This window comes from Oxyura jamaicensis, chromosome 9, assembly GCF_011077185.1.
Source record: "Oxyura jamaicensis isolate SHBP4307 breed ruddy duck chromosome 9, BPBGC_Ojam_1.0, whole genome shotgun sequence".
Taxonomy (NCBI): Eukaryota; Metazoa; Chordata; class Aves; order Anseriformes; family Anatidae; genus Oxyura; species Oxyura jamaicensis.
Genome location: NC_048901.1, coordinates 12,652,487 through 12,679,838, shown reverse-complemented (window position 1 = coordinate 12,679,838; position 27,352 = coordinate 12,652,487). Strand labels below are relative to the sequence as shown.

Here is a 27,352-nt window from a genome sequence, read left to right as displayed (position 1 = left end):
TGTCACAATTAGTGCATTTTCTAATAATTTAAAAGCTTGAATTACTTACGTGTGGAGCTAAAATAGCTCTAAGTGCACTTTTATTGCCTGGCCCTGGAGCTGCCATTTACAGGTTAACAGCCCTAATGCTTCTAAATGATAGAACGAGTATATGCAGTACAATATTAGAAAATGATATATGTCTTGTTATTTGGACACAAGTAGAGCACTAAAAGCCCTGTTCTATTTTCTACAGGATATTTTTTTTTTCTGAAATCTCTGGTTTTAAAATATCTTCCAGTGGACTAGTTAACACTGAGAGGCCTTGAATGTGTAAAAATGCTGTTATATAAATCATACGATTAAGGAAATTAAACTTACATTTGCAGTAGATGGCTGTATATACATTTTGGTCTATCTTAACATCCAGAATTGGTTTCTATGTTTTTCTGGGACAGGAATATTACTCTTGCTTTTTCTCTTGCATCCTGCCTGACTTTTTGATGTATTTAAGAAATTAAAGTTGGGAAATAATGCACTGTAGGAGAAGAAAGCTCTGACTGACATGTTCTGCATGTGGGAAGACAGGAGAGGTGCTAAAAAAAAAAACAGTGTATATTTTTTATTCTTATTATTTAAAAAATAAAAAAGGCCCCTCAATTTACTTGATGGTCAAGAATGCCAGAGTACTTCAGTGGCAATAATCTCCCTTTTCTAGATAACGAAAGTGAGGCACAGGGGTGAAGTGGCTTGTTTCAGCTCACACAGCTGGCAGGAGAGATGCCAGATCTCTCCATCCACATCCCTCAGTGCTGGCCTTCATTCTGCCTGCATTGCAGCCTTGTGGTTGCCCCCTGACAGCACAGGGGCTGCAGGGCAGAGGCTTTTGCCCCTCAGGAACCAGTGCTCCGTGGCTGATCTGCTTTATAGCCAAAAAAAACACAGCCTGAACTTTCAGCAAGCGCTGGCTATTTCTTAATGTATTCACAGAGATTCACTGATCTTTCCTCTATGCACCTATTTTAAACTTCATATCCACCTTTTCAAACACAGAGCTTGTTTTATACTCCCGGCTGGTTGGAAGATGTGCTGCTTTTAGGTTTTAACTACCCCCATAAAGTTAATGAATAATCAAACCCCAAAAAGTTTAAATCAAAACCTTTCCTTACAAAAAGCTGTGTGGTGCCCCAGCAGGTGTGTCTCATGCACTTACCTCCTGTCAAATGGCACCTGTACTAGATTCTCCTTCCCTTGATGCACTAAGCCTTCTCCTCCTGGTAAATGGCCTTTGTCTACTCTAAAGCACTGAAGCAATGGCTGCAGTAGCTCTTTTTCAGAGAAAGGTCCATGTCTTCCACCAAGAATAATTTTGGATTCTATGCTGAACTTAGTCAAAGCCTGCCCTTATCTGATTTTAGTTAAGGAAACAAAAAACTTCCCACCAGACTTAGCTATACATCTATATTTATATATCAATTTATATTTTTAACTTTTTATAGAAATGAAACAGCATCCTGAAGCTGTAGTGCTGGGCTTTCAAGAAATCTTGTCTAGTTGCCTACTTGTTTGGCTTGCTGTGCTTTAACTCCTCGAACTGTTTTTACAGGTCTCTGAATCAGTAGTGGGACTTGCTTTTTTTCACTATTCCTAATACAAAAACATGTCTTAAACTGAGGAATTAGCACTGCAGCTGTGCTGACCAAAACTAAGCCTAGCACTATGCTATGTGGCCTTTTCTTTCGTTCCCCCTTGCCAAACGCTGTATGTACTGAGATGATGCTAAGCTTTCTTCTCTGCACTACAATTCCCAAAGTATTCTAGCCTTTTCTATTTCCTCCAGCAAAACTTTAATCATGATGTATTTTGCGTTGCTGTTAGCCATTAGATGCATAATTGTCCTTCCTTAAATCATATTAAATTATCCAGCTGATTACCTGCTTCGGTAGATTGTCTAGATCATCTTGCACATTGCTCACCACGAACAGTATCAGCCAAGCATCCAATCTTCCTGCAGCCCTGACAGAAGGCACTGACAATTTCTTCCAGACCAGCATCTCGCAGCTTCTTCAGATTGCCAGTCATTTATTCAAACTCAATATTTTTTATGACTCCCCTTCATTTTTTATTCTTGCTCTTGAAGTCATATATTTTTAATGATTGCACAGTTAAACCGATAAAATTTACTTCCTTGGTCGCAGTGCATAGCTTACAGAGGAGGCTGTGCCAGGCAGGTGTTTGGTGTGCCGGGACCAAGCTGATTGGAGGTAGCAAAGCAATTTTCACCATCCTGTCACCTTTTAAATGCTTTGTCTGCTCTCTTGCCTAACATTACTGACCTGGCAGTTGAGAAACAGTATCCTGGACAGTTCACACAACAACTAAACAGAGTTTAAGTTTACAGAGCCTCAGGGCATATCCTGTCTGACACTGTTTTCTGTGATCTTTTGCTGTTTGCTATGGGTAGAGCCTGTGAGCAGCATACAACATTTGTCATAAAGACACCAGAGTGCCCAGCAGTGGAAAGCCTGCAGTGGATTTAGTGTAATGCCCTTGCTCTCAGACTTCTGCCCCCCACTTCTCAGCTTTGGGCAGAAGTTCTATGGTGGTGAGGGCCTTGTTTGGTCTCTGATCGGGTGAGCATTTCCGAAGGCTAGCCATTAAAGCACAAGCATCACCTGCTACCACTGGGCTTGGTTCCTGCATTCACTTTCCCTGTGGCTCATCCCCAGGGCTAAGTTAATTTCAGTGGGGAAATGAACATTTGGGTGCAAAGGGATTGTTCTGAAACAAAGAGATGGTGAGAACCCGTGTAAAGTTTCTCCCCTGGATGGACCATGGCACACCAAGAGCTGTGTGCATCTTCCAGTCCTGTACAGGACGTAATGGGCTGAATTAAGACATCGTATTCATGCCTTAAGTGAAGGAAGATGCGCTGAGTGGAACAGATTGGGATTCTCTGCTCTGCCTTGCACTTCAGAACTGGGGCTGGTCCCAGGCAATGAGGCAGCACAGAGATAACAAGCTCGCCAAATTCATGCCTGGGGTAAGCAGGGCTGCCAGTGCTGATCACAGTCAAGCTGCACCAGCCCATACTAAACATGAGGCTAGATCCTTCTGGTTTCTGTGTGTTTTATTATTATTATTATTATTATTATTATTATTTGTTTCCCAGTAATTTCCCCTGCTTTCTGAAGCAGTGTTGCTCAGGAATCTTCTTCAAACTTGTTGCTTTTTCTCTTCCTCCCTTGCACTAGCCAGTGTTGTAAAAACCATTCCTTCCTCCTGCGGACATGGTCTGTACTGTTGCACACCCTGACAGCCAGGCTGTCTGGCAGCCCTCTACTTTGCCTTGTGCTGACTGCGCAGTGTGAGTTGCGTCACAGCGAGCCCCCGTCAAACCTAACCACAAATGTGAACTCCAGCTTTCTGATAGTGCTGACGGGGGCTTCAGGATTTGTCCCGCTCTACATTGCCATCAGAGCTCTCAGCAACATTCTCTGTCCCAGCTCCTGGTGGATAAGGATGCCTGTAGATTCCCCTGCCTGGGATCCTGAATGCTGGGCTTTCTTCACTCCTTGGCCCTGCACTCACCAGGGCTGTCACGGCCTCGGGCTCCTGCTCAGCGGTCTCTGAACCTTTCTTCTGCCTAGAAAAGCTTGTGGCTCCTTTGTCATGATGGACTTGTGCTCTAGGTTCTTGCCTTGGGACTTGCAGGTGATACAAACCACCTAAGAAAACAATTATTTTTGTATCATACAGAGCTTGATCACCTCTGTTTTATAAACTTTTTTTTTCAAGTGATATGGGTGGGAGAACTTGAAACTTTAATTCCTTACTCTGCTAAACCATGGCTTTATTTTTTGTGTATGTGAAAGTTTTATTGCGGTTCTGAGAGTAATCCTAAGGAAATGGACAGGTTGGGAGGAGGTTTTTGCCAAATCCTGGGTAGTGCAACAGGGCCACGGAGTAGCTACGGACCCGACTTGCAGTGCAGTCCTAGACCTTCAGACCCCGCAGGTGGGAACACCTGTGGCTGCTACACCCAAAAAAGCAGGATGTGACCTGGGAAGTAAAACACTCGCTGTTCTCTGGTTGGATGGTGTAAGCTGGCCGTGGCTTAAGAACAGCAGACTTTTTCTCTTCTGGGTTAACTGTAAAAGTTGTTTTTCCTTTCCTTGGAGGCTATTTGAAATTTTAGCTACTGTTCTGTTCTGTCCTAATATATTTATGGTCAGGAATACCATAGGAAAGTCTTGTTTGTGTTCGCAAGGTGGTATAAAAGTTAACAGAGAACAGATTGAGACAATCCACTGTGCACCAGATTCTATATAAATACAATCACAAAAGCTGTTACAAGGATATAATGTACAAAGACATTCCTTATTTCCAGTTATTAATGGAAATGTTTAGTCTTATGCCCTTGCTTTTGTAAGCCACAGATGTTACACCCTCTGTGTAAAGCACGTTTTGTTTCTTAAAGCAGCATCTCTAGCTCATCCACAGATGAAAAAACTGAAGACTCCTCCAGGAAAAAAAAAAAAAAAAGTCAGCTGCAAGGACCTCAGAGCTCGAGTTAAGTCATTGTCACCTACAGCGACCACTCTCACGACTTCCTTTCCTGAACTCAAAGAAACTTCTGCAAAGGGCAATAGGATATTTGTCTGAACTGCAGCTGCAGAGACCTGTCATGAAGTCTGCACTGGGACCAGTCCGAACTCTCTGCACAGAACTCGAGCTGGCTGGTTTGAATTCAGCAGCTTCGTTCCATAATAGTTTTAACCACAAGGAAGACAGAGGTACTCAGTCTTGGTGCTCAAGTTTTGCTCAAATCTTTCTCCTTGCGGGCACTGCTCTCCTATGGGAGGAAAGCAATAGTAAGGAAATGTTCCAGCAGTGGCAAACTAGCACTCAGCTCCTCTCCTGTGTGCAGGATGGATGCTGCAAACCTTTCAGCAAAAGCAAGGAGTGCAAGGCCTGCACAGGGATACTTGTATGGCACTAGTGCCGATCCCTTTGGTGGGTCTGTGGTTTGCGTTTCCTCTAGAGGAGCATGCCTCAGCTCCCTTGGTTTTTAGCCTGTGCTGGGAAGCGGTGGATTTGGTTCTTGTTGTGAGGAACAGTTTCCAGGATATGGAGCGGTCTTACAAATGGATTGCATGTGTTCACTGGATCTGTGTGCTTGGAGATGGTAGGCTCTAGAAATAGCATTATAGATCCTTCTTGGTGAAGACCGTGTAATATTTTCAGTACTGAGTAAAATAATCTTGTTTTCTAAGAGTTCCTATGTTTTAGAAAACAGCAGTGCCGCTGGTTGCGTGGCCTTGCATGAAAACCTTTGCTTGGTTGTTCGGGGCAGCCTGCCTTTGACAGCACCAAGCATCTTCTGTTGCATCCAGAGCATCGGGGTGGGGATACACGTGGGCCATGTGGGCAGGGCTTCTCTCCAGCTGCAGCCGGTATCACCACTGTCAGGGACTTCCGTGCGGGGACTCCAGTGACATCCCTTAACGCATGAGATGAAGGTTATTTAGGCGTTTACTGGTTATGGTGGATGTGCTTGGTGAACAGAGAGAGCCTGTGTTCGTCTCAGTGTTGGGAACACTCTATTTATAAGTTTAATTCCTTGCTGAAGGTCTGTGTGTCCAGCTGTACAGGAACCACTCCTTAGCACAAGTAGCTCAGTTTCCTCTCTTTGCATGGTGTATATATAAGTCAATTTTGTGCATATTCTAGTGGTATGAAATTCATCTCTTTGCAGCAGGAAAAGTCATCCATAATCTAAAAATACTTCAGTAGTTTTCTTCTGTTATTTTAGTAGATAAGGTTGTTTCCTATCAGCAAGAATTCAAGAAGTAGCCTAGCTTAGAGTAGATGGCCCTTATAAATTATATTCTCCTAGGAGGAGAAGAAAATCAGTAATAATAAAAGAGCTTTAGCTAGGGGAAAGGCTAATAATGTCACTAACCTCATGATTTCAAGTATGGAGATTATCTTAAAATATGAAATTCATTATGTTCAACATTCATGGCAGTGCTGGACTGTTTAATGAGAAGCAACATAATTGATTGATTTCCATAATGGGCTATCTACTGAAAAATATTTGGGGGAATAATTGGCTATTGGCTATCTAAATAATTTTGTTAAGCACAGTTTTGCATGTGATTCAAGAGAAAGAACTGTTCTTAACCTGGAAGACTTAAAAAAAATAAAATAAAAAAAAAGATAGCTGGTATTGTAAGTCCATGTATCAAGGAAAGTAAAAGCAGATGTCCTGATGTTGGCAGCTGTCTGAAAATGTCAAACTTTAAATCAGGAGCAGAAATGCCTCTCCCCAATCAGAGCAAGTGTTATTTGTTTTAAGTGTTATTTTAATTCAAAAATTCCATTGCATGTTTTCTTGGTGATTTCGGTTACGGCGTTTACCGGTGCGCGGTCCCTGTTTATGAGCAGGGTGTCTGCAATGGGCCGACAGGAGAACCCCAGCCCTATGGGCACGGTGGTGTCCTGTGCTGGGGGGGGTTGGTCCCCCCAGGTCAGTGTCTGTGCTGCGAGCCGCCTGCCTGACGTTCTCATCTGTGTGTCTCCGAACAAGGAGATAATTTGGTGGCACTTCGGGTGAACTTGACTAAATGGAGGCCCTTGGGAGAAGGAGCTTTGTTTGAATGATGCTCTGTTCTGGATGCTCACTTCTGGCAAAGAAAGGATCAAGTCTGAAAAAGGCATTTAAGAGACCCTGTACCAATTTCTGCTCTAAACCATGGGTTAGAGCTACCATTAGCACATCCAGTGGGTCCCCATATCAGGATTCAGCTATTGCCCATGTCTGTCCATGAAACTACTGCTAAATTTGGGTACTTCTAAATCGCTTCTTAAGCTGTGAAACTAGCACTCAAACCACATGGAGGGCATAAGCCTGGAGATGTCACAGCAGCGCCTAAGAGTTGCACTTAGCTGGATTCAGTGTGCCAGGTGCTGTGCACAGAGCAGGAAGCTTTTCCTGTGCTCCAGAGCAAATAAAAGTGCATGCCCAGAAGGTAGGGGGACTATAGTAAGGCTAGCGGACTTCAGGAGAGCTTTTTAGTACCCATTGAGTTGCCTTATAGGAGCTGGTTTGCCATTTGATTTTAATGAATAATGCTGTAGTAGTCACGAGTGAAAGAAAGGCTCTATCCAGCGATGAGGGTGCTCTGACACCTTGTTCCTGTTCCTGCTGAAGCTACTGCTCACAGATTGAAGGAGATTGATTCACAAAATTATATTGAAACTTGCCTCTGCTAGATGGGACCCTCACCACCTTAACTTCAAAAAGTTATATGCCTCAAGATTAATAGTCCTATTTAATGATGAATTTTGGAAATGTTGTGCTAGCTCCATCTGTAATGCAGTGGTTTTGATGTGTTATCTTTAACTCTTTCACTGAATTCAGTGTTTTATATTTCTGCTGAAGTTATCTCAAAATGAATCCTGTGAATACCTTTGTGGCAAATTCCTTGAACACTGTTGAAGGCCAGCTAACATATGGAGAGCCACTAGAAAAAGGTAGAAAAATGCTGCTTGAAACCTCTCCGAATAATTTCAGGCACTGATTGCACTAGCAGTCTCAAATGTATTCCCATTAAGGCTGGCTCCGTTATTGGCACTGTGTACCCCTATCATCCCAGTCTACAGGGGATGTTCCCAGGGAACATAAAAGAGGATTTCTGCAAAATGATATTTCTAAGGGAAATTCTTTGCGTAGCAGCCCCTCGTACTCGCAGATGCTGTTTTTAATGCAGCCATATTCAGCCCTGGCCTTGTGATTGTACTGAAGTAAAATGTTCGGGCTAAATTTTTTTTGCCTTTGAAACAGTTGACAACCAAAAACCCTCGGGGAAAAATGAGTGTATAATTTTCTCACTATTTCAAACCACGTGAGCACCAAGAAAAATAGCGTGATTCATTATTTTGGAGTGTGTTGATTAACTAGCAATTAAAGCTTTATAGTATTTTCTTTATGAAACAACAAAGGCCAGTTTAATGCCTTTACTTTAGTTTCAGCTCATTGGACTGTCTTCATACCTGGTGTAGATAGATAAACTCTCTGAAAGCATATGAAGTACCTGCATGCAGCTGAACATGGCCCACTTAGCTCAGAAATGTGATGGGTGTTCACAGAAGGAACTTTCATTCATTCACAGCATCTGGTTCCATTACATTCAGCCCAGTCAAGCTCTGAAATTGAAATTAAATGACTTCTGATGGTAGTAATGTTAGAAGGGGGGGGAAGGGAAATATCTGCATGGCAGAGGAGGCTCTTAGTGAGGACAAGCCATGTAAAATGCCATGAAATTGTTTCACAGAAATGACTGGATGCACTAGAAGATGAACTTGGAGCTATTTCACGAGTCCAGAGTGCATTTCACTTCCACTTTAGGGTTGGGATTGTCTCTAGTGCTGGCAGTGCTGTAGCATAACCCCTTCCTGCCCAGGCGGTAAGGCCAGCTCAAGGCTTCCTGATGGGTGACGTGCTAATGCCTCCCCTGCAGCACGCCTGCTGCTGCCCCAGCAGTGCTGCTGCCACCCCACGTCCTTCATGCTTGCGGCACCACGGAGCCATCCCAGCACCGCTCCTGGCTCTTGTCATGGCAGTGCTCTTGTGCTTGGTCCCAGTGACCTGGGAGATCCATGCACTGGGATGGGGCAGGATTCCTGGGCTAGTAGGAAGTGTCCCTGCCCGTGGCAGGGGGCTGGAATTAGATGATCCCTCAAGTCCCTTCCAACCCAAACCAGCCTGTGATTCTCTATCTGCCAGGGGCAGAGCTCGCCCCAGCTCGCTGCGCTGCAGATCCAGGCAGCACAGGAGGTGTGCTGGGGGGAGAGGCCGGGTGGTAGAACAAGAGCTAGCAGGAGAAGGAAGAAAAGGAGAAAAGAAGAGAGAAGAAGAGGAGATGGGTAGAGAGAGGGCATTATGCAGAAACAGAATAAAATCAGCAAAATCTGGAAACTGGCCCTGGCTTCCAGCTGCTCAACCAGCTCTGCACTGTAGCATGAGCAGGAGAAGGTGGTGTTTGTGTGCGGCTGCTGGAAGAGCAGGACCTTGCACTGTTGCTTTCTATTTTGAGGTCCCTGATAGTCTCTGTGCTTGATGAGAAGTTTAGTGCAGCTTCTAAGTCCCTATATTTATTTTTGCTGCCATTACATCAGTTGTCTTTCACTGTGCAGCCATAATTTTCCAATTAATAGCATGCAGTAGGGTAAGGAATACACCACAGGTGCACTATATACACATTAAACATACAGTATAATATAACGTGTAATGAAATAGATAATGTATTTTGTTATCATAGAATCATAAAATGGTTTGGGTTGGAAGGGACCTTAACAATAAATCATATACATATTGTGTAACGTATACAATACATATGTGCACAATATTCATATTGAAGTATTGGGGTTTGGAGGGCCAAAGATGTTGAAGTCTGCCTAGGCAGCTGACCATTAAATGTGTCAGTGCTCTGGCATGTTTGCAGCAAAGCTGTTGACTAGAATAGGGCAGCTTTCTGAGTCATGGAAAGAGCAGCTCTGCGCAGACATACCTGAGCCAAGCTCATATACAAGATAACTGCTGGGAAATGCAGGCAGACAGTTTCCCAGGCTGAGCTGCTAGGCCCACGTGAGGCTTGGACTTTGCTTAGGGGAACAGGGATATGCTGAAGGTTATGGAAACACCATGCAGCTTGTAGACACAGCTGCTGTTTCTGCACTGCAGAAGTTACCAGAGCTCTGGGCGGCATCTCCATGCCACTTTTCCCATCAGTAGAGTGCCAACACCCTCCTAGGTTTGAGAGCGTGTTGTCACAGTGCCAGTAGTAGGATCACCGATGAGAATACAACAGCAAGTCCTGGTCCCAAAGAGTTTGCTTGGGGTGTCCCAAAAGGAAACTGGGACGTTCTGCCCTGCCACTTGTGTGTTTGCTGGGCACCAGGCACCAGCTCAAGGCCTGATTCACAGCCTGCTGTGATAGAGAGAATTGATCCCCAGTGTCAGCACGTTCCTGCTCTTGTGGCCAAGCACTTGGCAAGCCACTGGCACCAGAGCAAGCTTGAAATGAACACCTTGCTTGCTTTCTGCTGGCACAACTGGAAAAACGGAAGGTAAAAACACAGAAGCACTAATAACAGAAGCACAGGACTAGCTAACTACCGCCTCCCACCTCCTCGTGGCTCTTCCAGGCTCAGCGCAGGGACAAAATGAGGCCTTTCCTCACCAAGATCCCAGGAAAAAACAGGGTTTCCAGCAGCCGTGCAGGTACTGGTGGGGCTCGAGGCCCTGGGTGCCCACAGCTGCGTGACACGGTGTCATGGTTTTGCTCGGGTGGGCGACCGAGCTCCACCACAACCGCTCTCTCACTCCCCCTCCTCAAAGAGGAACAGGGAGAAAATATGATGAAAGGGGCTCAAGGGTTGAGATAAGGACAAGGAGATCGCGCAGTAATTATTGTGATGGGCAAAACAGACTCAGCATAGGGAGATAGTAAGATTTATTGCCTATGACTAACGAGCTAGAGAAGTCAGAAACAAAGGAAAGAAACCAAAAGCACCTTCCCTCCCATCCACCCTCTTCCACCTCCTCTCCCCGAGCGGTGCAGGGGAACGGGGGAATGGGGGTTATGGTCAGTCTATAGCAATTCTTCTCTGCCGCTCCTTCTCAGTCACTCTCATCCCCTGTGCTGTGGGGTCCCTCCCACGGGATGCAGTCCTTGCTGAACTGATCTGGGGTGGGCTGCCCACAGGCAGCAGCTCTTCAAGAACTGCTCCAGATATGGGTCCGTACCACGGGGTCCATCCCTCGGGAGCACACTGCTCCAACCTGGGTCCCCCATGGGCAGCAGCTCCTGCCAGGTCACCTGCTCCTGCGTGGGCTCCTCTCCACGGGCTGCAGGTCTGGCCCGGAATCTGCTCCAGCAGGGGTCTTCCACAGGCCGCAGCCTCCGTTGGTGCAGGTCCACCTGCTCCACCGTGGTCTCCTCCACGGGCTGCAGCGTGGAACCCTGCTCCACCGTGGTACTCCATGGGCTGCAGGGGGACATCCTGCTTCACCATGGTCCTCACCACAGGCCGCAGGGGACTTCTGCTCCGGTGCCTGGAGCACCTCTCCCCCTCCTTCTTCACTGTCCTTGGTGCCTGCAAGGCCGTTCCTCACTCCTCTCACTCTCCCAGCTGCTGTGTGGCGCAGCGTTTTTTTTTCCATCTTAAATCTGCTCTCACAGAGGTGCAAACAACATCACTTAAGTGGCTCAGCTCTGGTCAGCAGTGGGGCCCTTACCAAACATGGGGCAGCTTCTAGATCCTTCTCACAGAAGCTACCCCCCTATGGCCCCCTGCTACCAAAACCTTGCCACATAAACCCACTACACGCGGGTGTCCCCACCTGCAAGGGGAGCCTGGCGGAAGGACAGCTTGCTGCAGCCCCCCTGGGCAGCTCTGTGCTAGTGAAAGGGAGCACAGCTGGGGTCTGCTCCCCCAGCTGGTACCGGGCCTGTCACACAGAGCAAGTGCTTCGTTCCCACTCTCTCAATACCTCATTGCCTCTGATGATAAACTGCATTTCCACAGCAGTTTCCCTGGTCCTGAACCAAGCTGCATGCAGCTGTTGTGTTTCCTGTTTATGCTCAGTCCCTGAATTAGTCACCTCCACAGATTTTATCGGAACAGTTTCACTCTTGCTTTTGAGCATCTTCCTAATGTTTATGTGTTTGTAAGGGAAGGATTTAAAAGAACACGAATCCATCTAGGCTTGTGTGTAGCAGCCTCAGCTGGCTGGTGCTGTGCAGCTGTCAGACTGGCAGGCTCCTGCTCCCTCCTGTCCTCAGTAAGGGCTGGGGGGCTCACCTCAAACCCTCATACACCTTTTCCTCCTGTCTTCTGGAAGCAAAATACCCAGGTATGCTGCCCTCTAGCCAAGTCAGGATTTAAACAGTTCATTTAATTGCCAAACTTTCAGTTAAATAAATGAAGAAAAGATTTCAAGACAGGAGAGGATGGCAGTATTTCCATGAGGTGTTGAATTTCTCACTTTGATACAGGTGTGTTACTGTTTTCCTATTTATTTTTTTCTTCTTTTCCCTGAGTACATTAGGACACAGCATTTATTTTTCTAGGTTAGTGGGTAAGATCCCATGCAAATTTTTCCTGAAAACATGCCTGCTTTCCTTGTCCAGGAACAGCCTTCCTTTTCATGTCTATATTTAGCCTTCTCATAAACATGGACAGTTCCTAAAAAACAGCGTCTTTCCCTTTATGCAGCCAAGTCTGCCAGAAACAAGTCCAGAGAAAGCAATTTCATTTACCACACTGTTTCTCTAGCCTTACTATTTTTGGAGGTGTTTTCAATGGCAAATGCACAGAAAGCAGAAGCCATTTCAGTCCCAGGCATTAAAATCAAGTTCCCCCACATTAGCTGAAGAATGAATTTTACAACACATCACTCTTACTGTCATACCTGAAATGAATGATTTAACTGATGACTATAATTTAAAACAAAATACTGCAGGCTTAGTTTAGGGGAAAAAAAGAGAGGGGTGGGAGCTTAAATGAGAAACAAATATAGATTGAAACTCTGAATTCTGTTTTCTGATGCTGATTTTCAAAATAATGACTGTATTTCCTCCTGCTGTGCATATTCCACAACACCAGTCCCCCAAGGCAAGTATCGCCCTGCTAGTCCTGACACGGCTCCGCTTCCCTTCTCTGGGGAGATGATGGGCACCTGTCCAAGGGAGACTTCTGGGTAAATGCAGTCCACCTCCTCTGGTGCGTAATTAAGCAGGCCTTTTTCCACATGAATAAATACCTGCATGGTTATGGAAAAAAAAAACAAAAGAAAATGAAAACAAACAAACAAACAAAAACATCATAGAGAGAAGAGATCAGTTAATGAGACCAAGCATGAGTGGGAAGACAGCAAGTGCTCCGTGTATAAATACCTGCTGCCCAGAAAAAGAGTGGGGCAAAGCATGCTGCTCTGCAGGGCTTTCTCATTAGGAAAGACTTCCCGTGGAGGGGAAGGCTGCCTTCCTCCTGACTTGAGGAAGAAAGCTGTCATCTTGCAGCACATCAGCACCTTCCAGGATCTGCACAGCAGATACATCCCAGACGTGTCCTCGCCAGACCGCCCCAAATCTCACTTTGCCGCCAGCAGAGACCTTTGGTGCCCACCACTTCACCAGCAGTTACATTTGTGTTCCTTGTCTCAAAATACGCTGCTGTGAGTGGCAGTCATTGCCTAGGCCTCTACAAGACATAGGCTCAAGAGTGCTTCTGCGTCCCATTCCTGTGCAACCTTGGGTGCTGAGAACCAACCCAAGCTGTGCGGCACAGTGAGGTGTGTGCAACAGCATTGTCCTAACTTTTATGGCTTCTTATTCATGGGTTTTAACAAATAGCATGTCAGCAAACAGGTGTGTAACTCATCTGTCATACCGTATTTATCCCGGATTGGAGGCTGTTTTGCACAAAAGCTGTGTGAAGTGAAGCCTGTGAGAGGCTGCATGTGGCTGCGTGAAGCCAGAGGTTCCCAGGGCAGGGCAGCGCTCTTGGCTGCCAGGCTGCGGCGTGAGGTGCCAAAAGCATCGTGGTGAGAGTGATAGTGAGGTGCGTGTGAAAGGCCCCAGTCATATCTGCTTTTTCTTTTCCTGCCAGTATCTTCCTGCTGCGTTTTCTAGTGATGTAGCAGGGAGCCACCTTGGTTTTTACAGGGTCCCAACCTGTGGGATGGTTTTTCTTCACATGTATGTTTGGTGATTTTTAGAGAGAATGAAGATTCCATTCATCATGGAAATGTTTGTACAAGATGAGAGGCTATTTTAGTCAGTGTGTCTGTCTGACAGATGAGGCTGAACTTCCCTGAAGGCTGGGATAGCCACAAAAGAAGCCTGCAGTCGTCGGGTTGGTGGCTGGAGCCGAGCTCTGCGATGGGTGTCACAGCACCTCTCAGCCACAGCACATCCACTTCAGCAAGGCAGCAGGGAGTTCTGATGCATCTGCAGGCAGTCTGTTAGATACGGGCAGTTAGTGCTGACTTGGTAGCCTTAGAAGTAACAGATTATTATGCACAGATATACACTAGCCTATCCGTTGGTTAATTATCTTCCCTGCTACCTGATCCACTTAAAAGGTGGAATATTTTTCTCAGCCGTACGTGTCATGTATTTATGCTGGAAGCAAACGGGTGATACAGATTCAGTGCTTACTTTGTTTAGAAGAAAAGAATAGTTTTCTTTTGTCTTAAGCGTGTTTTCATTTTAATGTAACATAGGTTGAATTGTGAATAGGTTTTCAGAAAGCAAAAACAAGGCTGGAGTCTGCAGGCTTTGACTGGAAAATGCAAATCTCTTTCTTTCTTTGTTCCTGAGCAAGAATAAAATGCCAGGGTTATATGGAATCAGTTACAAAGTTGTCCCAGTTGGTTGTTGCAGGGCAGTTAGCCTGGTATCTGGAGGCCAGATCTCATGTGCCCAGGCACTTGAATTTGCAGCTTCGCTCGGAAGGTGCCATCCCAGTTGTGTGTGCTGTTCACTGACTCCTGACACACAGAAGTAATGAATGATAAAAAACTTCTCAGTAGTGACTTGGGTGTGATGGGGAGGGAATAGAAAAGTACTAAAACTCGTTTTTGCCCAGTGTGAAATTTAATTGTAGTCCCAGGTACCACCCTAACACAAAGGGAGGAAGAAGAGGAGCAGGAGCTAGTTGGGACAGGTAGCCAGGGAAGAGAAGCACTTGGGCTCGTTTAGCACAGCTGAATCCCTGTTTGATAAAAAGAAGGGCAATTTGTTAAAAAAACTCATGCTGCAGGAGTAGTTGGAGTAGTTTGGTAATCTGTGTGTCAGTCTGCCTGGGACCTGGTGGGGTGAAAAGGCATACAGAAACCCCACACTTACCTGGAACAAGCCACATGTGGCATGCAGGGCTGGAGCAGAGCAGTGCAGCTGCCCCACGCTTTCCAGCCTCGTGAGGAAATGCGGTCTAGAGGTCCTGCCGGTGCTGCTTGTCATGCTGGCACCTGGTTTTGGGGGGATATGGCGGGCAGTATGGATCTTCTCTTCCACGCTGAAGGTCTTTATATTGCAGTGAAGAAACAAATAAGAAAAACTTAAAAAATAGGATAGAACTTGTGAATCTCTGTGTAAATTTAAATGCGCCCCAATCAAAAGTGCCTCTGGGTATGCTGAGCTATGAAGAATAGCATTAAAAGGAAAAGTAAGCTAGACCATGGCTTGTAAAGAAAGTTCAACGGTAGCACAGACCCTTTGTAATTTCAGATATGAAGTCTCTCCTGGGAGAACAGTAACTAAGGCTCCCAAAAGATATAGCATGACTTTCAAAGACTATGTTAAAAAAAAAAAAATCATAACGGAGAAAAAAACACCAAAACAAACCAAGCTGTATGCCTCATCCTTCCTTTGTAACCCAGAGGTGATTAGAGACTTCCTGTGAAGCAGCAAACCGTTATACGCAGATGGTAGAAAAGATGAGAAGATGTGAATAACCGCATCTTAGAAGAAACATTTGAGGTTTTTCTAAAAAAAAAAAAGGCTGGTAAGGACAAATCTGCCAGAGAGGTATATGTAAAGAAAAAAATTAAAGAAAACCCGTAATCATTCCCTAGAAATGAGATCCCTGCTGTAACAATTAATTCATAAAGCTGCCAAAGACTTTCAGGCCTTTGGGAGTCAGCCTGGCACACATGATTAATGCTAACTGCAGGTGTGTGGCTGCATTTCCGAATAACCAGCCATAGGGGAGGCATCAGAAATTACTTAACCCTGCCCAAGTGGGCTTTGTCAAGAGACCCCCTACGAACAGATAACAAGAGGAAAATTGTAATTTTACAGCAATTCAACAGGTAATGTCGAACACCTCTTTGGGGCACTTTCTGCTTCAGCAGAGGAAAGGCATTAGATTTGATGGAAGGGCACTCTCCATGTCACAGACCTGAAGGGATTCAGAGTCGCTCAGTGTGGCTTCTTGGTTGTCCTGGGTAGCTTCAACTGTGGAACAATACAGAGAAGAGTCCATTGTCTGTCCATGTTTTCTCCTTGCAATCCTCACTGGAAGATCCACTAGCAGGGGGTGAGGCGGTGGCTCAGCAAGCTGTGTTTGAGGCCCCCACTGGCTCAGCGGGGTGTGCATGGCTCGGCCCCACAGCTCAGCGCTTCACAAGGGGAAAGGGCAGGAAGGCAGAGGACCTCGAGCCATGATTATCCTCTCTATGGGAGGGAAACAGCAGGTCAGTTTAGTGAGGAGAAAAGGCACTGTTCTGAGATAACTGTGGCATAGCTAGCCTAAGGGTAGTTTAATTGCTACTTCTTTTTCTTATGACTTTTATAAAGAGATGTATCTATGCTGTCTCTTTTTGATACTTATGAATTTTTTACCTTTATGGGGCATATTTGATTTTCAAGATAAATGGATGAAACAAGGCACCTTTTGTATGTCAAATCAATAGACTGGTTTCTAAGAAGCTGAGCAAGTTCCCCTGCTCCCCAGCCCATCCAAGGGGGAAATAACAGTATCAAATGGACATCATTCAGTGAAGTATCTCACAGCACCACATGCACATCCCCTCTTGGCCCTTCTCATCAAGCAGAAAACACATGGCCTCATGTTTTTTTAAGCAGGAGGCTGCCTGGAGCTTTTAAGCCAAACTGTAGGGAATGGACCGCTGTAGGGGTTGGCAGGCACTTCATCATGTTTCCAAAAAGCAGGAGCAATTCAGTTTATTCTGCTCACTTCAATGTCATGACATACCTTGATAGTCAAGAAGATCTCTTCTTTGAGAGAGGAGAGCAAGGAAGCAATGCTTGTTGCCCTGCTGGTCTGGCTGGGAAGCCTCGAATTAGGTTTTAATTTATTCTATTAAATTATAAAAGTGAGCAGCTGAGAGAGGCCAGAAAAGTTTGAGTAGCATGGCCAGAGCTTGGAAAGAGCAGCAACATCACAAAATCGTGTGAAAAAATTGCTAAGAATATAGAAGTGCAAGGCCAGAAGGAATGCTAGGATTGCCAGGTGCTTCAGCTCAGAGTTTGGATTTTGGTGTAAAAGGTTCCCCTGCATTACCACGGACGCCTGCGGGTTGTGTAGCTCCTGCGGGGAATCTTTAAAGATGTGGGATGTTCTTGGATCCCCTGTGGAGGGAGAAGCAGTGGACCAAAGGTGGGCCTTTGAAGGGGAAAGGCAAGGCCCTGCAGGCCCGTGACATGTGGAAGGAGGTGTGACAGGCCTTTCTTTGCATTATGAGCTGCTTCAACTGAGATCTGTTTTCTTTGACATACACAATAAGTAATCTGAGAAGTGGTCTGAGATTCCAAAGGTTTTTACAGATCTGGTTTTATTTTGGTATAAAATGAGATTGTGCATAGTTTTGCATTTAATACATATTTTAAATGTACTGTGATAATGGAGCGCAGTCCTTTTCAGTCAGTCTAACCTGAAGAGCAGAGTTTATAATAAAAAGAAATTAGAGAAACATGGGGTTCTGGTAGTTTTTTGTAAAGTATCAGCAAAGTAAAGAGGCTGTCTTGTGCTGAATTTCTTTCTGTGTGCCCCTGAATTCAAGACTGCCAAAACAATCCTGCTAGCTAGCAGATTAGATTAGAATTGTAAAAATGAAATAAAATGTCATCTAGGTGAACGATCTGCTACCACGGGTGTTGAAAAACAATCCTGAGTAGAAATAGTCTAGGCCCCAAGTAACGAAATTACAATGACAGATGATAGTTTAATGAGGTGATCCATAGGAGAGTTCTTGGTAGGTTTGCAGTCCTGATGCTTCTAACAGCACTGGCTGGCACGTTCGGTGGGAGGCGGCGGAGGGGATTTGAAATGAGATTTCTGTCTGATGACTGTCAGTTTCGCAGGAGGGCTGCACAGTTTGCTTTCTGTAGCACACTGTGTAAAGCTGTGCTGTCTGTATGTGTTACACAGTTGCTTCACATTATATAGCCATACTAGCTTTCAAATGTGTATTTTATTTTAAAGGGTTGTAAAACAACAAACTTTATCTGCACTTTATATTCATATTTTTAATCCAAACCAATTCTTTTAGCACTGAGGACTTTCAGATCTGATTCTCAGTGTCTGAAAGTTGGCAGATTGACAGCTACAGGTTGATTAAAGAAACCCGGTGAATTTAAAGGAAGAGACGCACTCACTACGTGCTCAGAAGTAGGGGGTTCCCACATGAGCAAACCTTTCCACTGAACTTTGTGATCCTGCACTGAAGAGGAAATGCAGAGCTGTGGGCCTGCAGGCAGACAGGAGTGGTTTTCTCTACCGATTGAGGTATTTGGGTTTTGAGCACCGATGTATTGACTAGAGATGATGAGGAACCAATAGACAGCAGCAAGCATTAGGTATCTGATATCTAGGCCAATTAGTACGATGAGGCTGGAGGTGAAAGGTGCCATGGTGTCAGTGTGCAGTGAACGCTCTGCCAAGTGTTTCCTGTTTTGCATAAGGGCATTCACAGAGCACAGGTGACAGGGCAAAAGGGAGAAACTTTGTCTCACAAAGCAACACTGATCCCATAATGATATTTTCTTTGGGGAAAAGCCAGGCTTTTAAAAATAAACAAAACAAAGCTGTTTAGTTGGAGTGTCATGTGTTGTCTGACTTTAATAAAGCAGCGTTAGTTCTGATCCAAGCTGGTTTACCAGAGCACTATGAAGGGACACGCTGGGAGGCAGCTCTAGGAGGTCCATCTGCTTGCATTAGGCTAGCACAGCAGCTGCACTTGCAGCATATCAGGCAATAAATCTCATGCTTAAGAGCCGGTTCAGTTCCAGAAGCATGTTGTTTCCCATCAGAATGCAAACCGAGAAAGGACAGGTTGCAGCAGAAGCAGCTTTACTGCCCATAAATTCAACCTAAGAGTGGTTTGGGGTTTGTAGTTGCTTTCTGTCCGGTCAAGGGAAGATGGGAATAAGTTAGAGACGTCACGGGAAGTCTGTAACTCATGCTAGAATATGACTTCACTGCTGAGCTTTGCTTTTACGGGAGAATTTATTTGAATTGTCCTGTTGCCTCTCATGATCTGAACTTAGTAGACATAAGTATACAACATTGAACATGAAGGCAAATGTTGCAACCAGTGAAAAGCCTCTCTATTAGAGTAATTATTACTGATTTTCATGAGCTATATTGATTTGAGTGTAGAATTTATTAGTTGGTATCTCTAACACACTGTAGTATTAGAATTCATCAATACAGGTCTCATAAGTGCCAATATGTAACAGCAGGTGCTGCTGTAATTTAGTGAATCATTATAATTCGTATTTAGTAAATCAGTTGCCATCACTGTTAATGTTTAATTTGTGAGTTAGTGCATCACCCAGCAGTATAAGAGAAACGAGGCTGTAAACACATTTGCAGTAAATATGATATAAATACTGTGACTCCTGCTATTCAGTACATCCCATATGTTAGCTGTTGATAACTATGATTTTTCTATAAATACAACATTGTACCTTGACCTTTAGAAGGAAGAGAAGTAAAATTGAGAAATTTACTGTGATAAATATCTTCTAAAGGAAAAAGTGAAAAGGATCTGAATTTAGGAATGGGCAAGGGGAAGGTTTATTAAAGATAAGTAGTTGCTTCTCTTAACATGGTTTAGCACCAAGATGAGTTCTTAGGACTTGACACAGGTTAAACAGGACATTCTGGTCACGAACATGTATTTGTTAAGGAGGGAGATTTCTCCTGACCTGAGCAAAAATGTCAGGTCTTGATGTAGGTGAGTTTGGATAGGATTTCAAGAGCTCCCAACCTTATGAGAGTGTTGTCATCCAGAGGTAAATTTGTAAACCCTATGGAGATACCCGGCCTCGCTTGCATCTGCTGAGCTTGGGTGACATGGCAGCATACCTACAGCACCACTGGCTTCATATGCCTCTCTCCAAGACTCTTGGCTGATTTGTGAAGCCCGTTCTGTGATGAGGTGATTGCTGCTCCCCATGTTAGCTACCGCCTAATTGTGGAGGGAATCCATTTTGTTTGCCCGGATTCTGGGAGGTGGTGGTGCTCAAATTACTGGCCAAGTTCTGACCCAGGACAAGTTGTGCCACCTCACTCAGCAGCTGTGGCCTTTCTCTGTGCTGTGGCCTGACAAGCAGCAGCCGGGTGACAGACAGGCATCACCTACCTGACTGCGCAGTCTGGCTTTCCACATGTCCCCCTTGTGCAGATGGCGCCCCCGTGGCAGCGCAGAGGCTGTGTCCTAGGGGCTGTCAGGAAGGAGTACTGCATGGAGACCTCAGTCCAAGGAAGAAAATTGTACTGTAGTTGCTGTTACCTAAACTATCTCCCCCACCACTCAAAAGAAATCTGTCCAGTGTTTGTTCTTCTATTCCCAAGTGCAATAAATGGCATGCAAAATAGTCCTGAGGATTAAGATTTTTTTCCCTGGTTATTTACAGATGATATTAATTTAATCTAGAGGAGCTTGCTCGTGATCTTCTTGCTACTGTATTTTTTTTATGCAAGAGAAACCACGTATTTGCTAAAATACCTGGCTCCTGAGCACATCATCTTTGCAGCTCTCTTTGATTACAACCAGAGGTGAAAGATGCTTCGGCCTTGCTGTTCTTAATGTCATGCCACACAGGATATTAGCAGCTTCTCTTCATCTGAATGCTTAGTAATGATATACAGCTCGTTTCTGATAAGCCTTCCATTTCTGTTGACAACATCCTGTTGTCTGTATAATTCATACTTTTCTCCAGCTCATAAACCGTTACGCAGAGAACACTCTGTCAGTAATGAGCCCTGCACCAGGTTGGTGCATGTGTTCTCCCTTTTGGCTTTAAAGCTCCATATTAAAATGAGTTGCTTCTTTCTGCAGGATGATGGGCTCTCTACATATTCCTGGTAATACCAAAAAAGTCAGACTGGCATCCTGTCTGTGATGAGTGGGAATGACACTGGGCTCATTCCACAGAAATCCGCTTGCCTTTTCCTTCCTCTCCGAGTCCCTCATGGCTTGTTCTCCCAGATAACTACCAGAACAAAAGTTAATAAAACACTACTGTCATTTGGCAAGTGAGCTATTTGCAGTGCTTAATATCACAGAATGTTACCAAAATACAGCAGTACTAGACTGAAATTAAATACACCCTCACCAGGTTTAGATTTTATCAGTGAAGAGTTCCAGAAATGCTAAATTGTTTTATTCTGATTGATTCAGCTCACCCCCTTTCTAGTATCTTCTGGTTATGTCAGCCTGCTGATGCAGCAGCATGAAACTCAGCTGGGACGGGGGGCAGCTCCCTTTCCCTTTGCATCTTATTCTGCCCTCAAGGCAAAATTCACAACATACAATATGGAAATGCTAGATCCAGTGACACATTTTATACCACTATCCAATCTGGATACAATTTTAATATAAGCATCACATTAGCAAGTGTCTTATTTCCTTAAAATATCTCCTTAGCTTTTAAAATGTAGTTCAAGTATGTACTATATTTTTCTTTCCATCTCCTGCCACCCTCACCAGCCTGGCAGAGTTTCCTTGGCCCTTTGGTGGCTGAATTTTCTCTCACTGATACAAAATTGCAGCCCAGCTTGTTTTCTTCTAATCCATGGGAGGCAGGAAGAAACATCACATATCATGACTAAGTGACATTTAGCACATCGAGTATAATCAGTTTCAGCTCTTCTTGAGCAGGCACTGGTAGATTTAAGAAGTCAACACAGTAGGAAGCGTCTTACCCACAACAGCCTGCCTACTCAGAAGCAGCGTGTTGGACTTTATTTAATCTATATCTCCTTTAAAGTGACAGTGGGGCGCTCGTTTGCATCTCCCTTTCTGGAAAGCCTCTGAACGGTTCTGCTCTGTGGCACTGCAGATCTGGGTAACAGGGGCTGCAGGGATAATGTTATTACCAGCAACTCGCAGATCTCCAAGGAAATACCGTGGGCTGTGCTTTCAGGAGACCCTTAGCAATTCCCCCTGCACCCTGGAGGCACCAGTCAATACCTGGCTCTTTCTGGTGTCATCTGCACATGATGCTGGCAGCAGCTCTTAAGCAGGTGTTCATTAAGAAAACACAAGCTTTCCCTGCTTAGATCTCCGTTCACGCAGCATTTTGTGGTCTGCATAATTCCATGTGCTTAACGTTTTCCAGGACAGCGAATGAGATCATAGAACGAGTGGAATGGGCATATATAAATTCACCCAGGAGACCTGGCTATCAGCTAACCCTAGCTCAGGTGATGGAGCTGTGTGTATGGTTTATTGTTGACAGCATGCTTACCTTAGCATGGCCCTTTTCAGAAGTGAAATGGACAACAAAATGGAATGAAGCTCTTTTAATGGAGGTACAGCACGGGGAAATGCAAGATACCAGATGAAGAGGATGGATCAGGATGAGTTTGAGAGGTAGTTTAGGGAAGCAAAGGAAGGTAATGGAATCAGAATGTCAAGACATCTTCAAGCTGCATTTTGAATTGCAGAGGGGTACAAGAATGTTTCCATGATACGATGAAGGTTTGCTAGTGGCAGTAACATGAAAGAACAGAAGGCACAGGAGAAGGTAGAAGCAAATGAGGGGCAGAAGAGAAGTGTCTCCTTCAGCAGACATCACTGTAGCCGTTACAAGGTGTGTGTTACAATGTACATTACAAGGCGTGCAATAATACAATTCATTGTGCATATATTGCTTTCTGTGACTGTTCCTTTGGTAATGGTAGGCTGTGTATCTGTGGGTTTGTATGCTTAAAGCTAGAGAAAAAACAAGCTTTAGAAGTCAGGCATAAACTCTGCTTCATTTGGACTCCGCCTTCAAGATGCTGCAGTATTTCTAACCTTTTTTGATGTAGTGAACTGAAGTCAATTTAAAAGGCTGATTAGGATGATCAGTGATTAACACATTTAACCTTAATTTTATGGATAATGTTAGCTCTCACAAGTCAATGAGAACACCCTTGCTGTGGAACAGAAGTGTGAAGACCACTACATACTTTTCAGTAATTTGTGGAGCTCAAAACCTGAATATGCTATCAGGTCACATTGGGAGTCCTTCTAGAAATCGCAGGCAAGAACGAGCATACAGCAGCTCACCGACTGAGCCAAGTCATTTGTGTTTCACTGAAGTGTGTCTAGAAGGAAAGGTTAAGTACGTGACAGGGAATCGTTAAGAGATGGGGAATATACCACTTCTCTGGACATTCAGTCCTAGGGCTTGTTTATATTCACTTTGAACTCTTTCACCTAGCTTTTTATCTGAATTCCTCTGTCTTCAGTTTTCCACCATCAGGATCAAGTTTCCAAGAAAGCTGAGGAGGTTTTTTTGTTTGGTTGGTTGGTTGTTTTTTTTTTTTTGTTTTTTTTTTTTGAAAAAAAAAAAAAAGAGAGAGAGAGAGAGAGAAAGTTTCTCCAAATTTTCAATATTGATATAAAAAAAATATTGCCAGCAGTAATGTACTGAGTTCCACTGTCAGACTAACAACAGCACTGAATAAAATCAGTGCTCCTCCTCAGTGCCATCCTCACTGGTTCCATTCCCATGCTCCTGGATTGCCTTAGCCTGGCCACCTCAGTGCCATAGCTTTTGCTCAAGCTGAACCTGCCAGTGGCTGCCAAACTCTTCTGAGAACTATTTTTTTGGGCCTTCATCAGTCATGTTTTGATGTATAACATCACATTTGATTCCATTAAAATACAGTTTATTTAAATGCAATGCGGACCTGGCTTCCTCAGTATAAGCACCCTTTCTTATTAATTTACCTATGTGTGGTGGTTTTACTCAGGTGGGCAGCTGAGCTCCACCACAACCGCTCTCTCACTCCCCCTCCTCAAAGAGAAGCAGGGAGAAAATATGATGAAAAGGGCTCAAGGCTTGAGATAAGGACGAGGAGATCGCACAGTAATTATCATGAAGGGCAAAACAGACTCAGCATAGGGAGATGGGAACATTTATTACCTATTACTAACAAGCTAGAGAAGTGAGAAACAAAGGAAAGAAACCAAAAGCACCTTTCCTCCCATCCACCCTCTTCTACCTCCTTCCCCCAAGCAGCACAGGGAAATGGGAATGGGGGTTATGGTCAGTCTATGGCGCTTCTTCACTAACGCTCCTTCTTGGTCACTCTCATCCCCTGTGCTGTGGGGTCCCTCCCACGGGATGCAGTCCTTGCTGAACTGATCTGGGGTGGGCTGCCCACAGGCAGCAGCTCTTCAAGAACTGCTCCAGATATGGGTCCGTACCACGGGGTCCATCCCTCGGGAGCACACTGCTCCAACCTGGGTCCCCCACGGGCAGCAGCTCCTGCCAGGTCACCTGCTCCTGCGTGGGCTCCTCTCCACGGGCTGCAGGTCTGGCCCGGAATCTGCTCCAGCAGGGGTCTTCCACAGTCCGCAGCCTCCGTTGGTGCAGGTCCACCTGCTCCACCGTGGTCTCCTCCACGGGCTGCAGCGTGGAACCCTGCTCCACCGTGGTACTCCATGGGCTGCAGGGGGACATCCTGCTTCACCATGGTCCTCACCACAGGCCGCAGGGGACTTCTGCTCCGGTGCCTGGAGCACCTCTCCCCCTCCTTCTTCACTGTCCTTGGTGCCTGCAAGGCTGTTCCTCACTCCTCTCACTCTCCCAGCTGCTGTGTGGCGCAGCATTTTTTTTTCTCCCCTGTCTGAAATCTGCTCTCACAGAGGCGCAAACACCATCACTTAAGTGGCTCAGCTCTGGTCAGCAGTGGGGCCCTTACCAAACATGGGGCAGCTTCTAGATCCTCCTCACAGAAGCCACCCCCCTATGGCCCCCTGCTACTAAAACCTTGCCATGTAAACCCACTATACTATGTCATGCGCAGGTCATGGTCACAGCAAGAATTGATTTGCATTTGTATCATGGATGAAAAGTGTTGAAAAATGCAGGGAGACCAGTAACAATTCATTAGGAAAAATCATTAAAAACATCTGATTCTCCCTTTAGCAAGTTAACACTTGAATTTTTTCAGTTGACTTGTTATTAATCTGTTTTTAACCAGAGTATTCTGCTACACCAAATCAAACACCATATAAAAATGCATCACAATAATGAAATGGTCATTATCAGTCAAATGGGGTCTTGTTACAGACTGATATCAGGGGATTTCCTTTGTTTTTTTTCATTATTATGTAGATTTTTTTGACAAGACCTGCTTTCTATAAAAGCATTAGCTGATGTTAATTTTACTCATCTACTTTAAAATGTGATCAGCTGCTCTGCTTGCAATCTTGCAGGTTCTTTGCAGCATAACAGTAACACTTGCCCCGATGATCTAATTCAGTTTCTGCGAGATGACTCCGTGATGTGCTGACAACAAAGATATGCTACTTAGAACATTATTATCAAAGCAAGTCTTTATTTTCCTGTGAAAATATGAATGTTTCATCTTACCTGCTGTTACCACAGGAAGTGAAAGATCCCTTACTGAAACTCGGTGTACACTTCGGTTTTTCTCCCATTTCTGGGTTCTTCTTCCATTGCTCTATTATTATAGAGCATGTCTTACTCTGCACTGTGTTTTTTGTAAATGTGTTGCATGTGAAAGTAGAAACAAAAAACAACAACAGTGAAAAACATTCCATGAACTGTATTTTAAGCAGTTAAATATTGTCATATATGTTTTAGGCATTTTATCATACCTGTCACTAAACTGGGGTTAGCTGTTTTTCTCTTTCTTTCTGCCTCCATTTATACTGTCTGCACAGGCCAGGTGAGGTGTGTAGTTCTGCTATTCTTGGACCCTACCTGTGGTGAAGATTTCCTTTCTCTGAGTTGTGCCGTCCTGGCAAAATAACTGAGTTTTGTGAATCTCCAATCTGACAAGACAATATAGTGACCAGGGAGGTTTTCAAGACCAGAGCTGTTTGTTTTCTTAACAGGAGCAAGAGATGCAGAGTAAAACGATTTTGAAGAGGCAGCCTACCTACTTGTTCCTGCCCCATTCCTCCCCTTCTGTTATTTCAGCATAACTCTGCATGTACATATGATGAAGTTTGAACTGATCTAGAGTGAAAGCTGCTCATTTCTTAGGTCTCCAGTCCTGTTTCTCGTGACAGTTCAGAGGGGTTGTTCAGAGCTGCCAATTACAGTATAAAATAAGGATGTAGATATAGTTTCAATATGTATTTTTCAATGGACCTTCTGAAAACAGGCTCTGAAGCACATTTTCCTCCACAGACTAATCAATGGATGTTTCTTGGGCTTACAGTTGGCATTATTTCCAGTCCAAGCTTTAAGTGGTCAAGGATCACTAACCTTTGGGTTGTGCTGTGCAGCTCAGCTGTATGCCCAAGTGGCTAAAAAATCTGCAACCCGATCAATTTGGCTTCAGTGACACTGACAGTAGGAGTTACGCTTATTACATTGATTTGGGATTGCTTTTTTCCTAAGACGTTAACAACTGCTAGTTTTGAATTTCCTTGATGAGCTGTTCATATTGCCAGGAGAAGGTGTGTAAAATAACTCGTTACTTCTTTGTTAGTGCTGCGGCACTGGTAGTGATGTCGATGGGACGGAGGTAATGCAGCGCTCTCTGCTCCTGGGCGTCAGCTTCATCCCAGCTCACAGCATCACATCTGACGTTTTGGCCAGGGTCTGGTGAGAATTACCTTCCTTGGGGAAGAGGCATTTATCCTGTATTTCTGTCATAGGTGCAGGGTCAAGCAAAGTTTTATTTGTGTTTCAAAGCTTAACTGTAGTGCATGTACAGGGCTCAAGAAGTGAAAAAACAAGTAGCTCTGTCTTTAGAGCTTGATCCATCTGCTTTTCCATAAGGAGGGTGTTCAGTCAGTGGGATTTCCATGCGGAAGCTCCTCAAAACATTGCCAAGAGAGTTATTAATACATGTGAAATCCTCCATTTTTCATTTTGAGCTATTCAGGGTACATTCTTGCTGCCTGTTTCAGGAAAGCAGCTCTTCCTACACATCACGGGCAGACAGTGAATGGCAGGAGAATCTGTGTTCCCAAAAGGTACTTCAGAGTACCCCAATTCAGTCCTGGCTCTCAATTGCCTTCCATGGGTACCTTTAGAGCAGAACAAGATGCCTAGGAAAACTAGCCTTAGTGTGTCCCTAATTCCACAGTACTGCAAATATTTCATGGTGCAAGCATCTATTTCCTGAAGATGACCTCTGCTGAAATCATTTTAACTGCTACTTAATAAGTAATCATTTGTAAAATATGGCTTCTGGTGTTCATAGAATGAGGTCCCAAATTTGAGCGAGGAACTCTAGAGATAGTTCATGGCAGTTAGTTAACAGGACGGGCTACCTTAGCAGAGCAGATCATTTTCCAGTTTCTCTATTAGTAGGTTAAGAAAGGATGGTATATGCAAACCAGAAAGAA

The 27,352-nt window shown here is 44.6% G+C and overlaps 1 protein-coding gene across 7 annotated transcripts in view; it reads left to right on the top strand.

Annotated features, from left to right (window-relative positions):
* The window catches only part of LOC118171631 (glypican-5-like), a 411,554-nt gene that overhangs the window by 346,099 nt on the left and 38,103 nt on the right, over positions 1–27,352 (top strand). Inside the window, exon 9 of one of the 7 annotated variants that reach the window (XM_035334912.1) lies at positions 1,174–1,295. The exons of the other annotated variants lie outside the window; for them this stretch is intronic. Coding sequence (XP_035190803.1) covers positions 1,174–1,280 — 107 coding nt within the window. The 3' untranslated portion in view covers positions 1,281–1,295. Of the gene's footprint in view, positions 1–1,173; positions 1,296–27,352 lie in introns of those variants that run through there. 7 annotated transcript variants of the gene reach the window in all.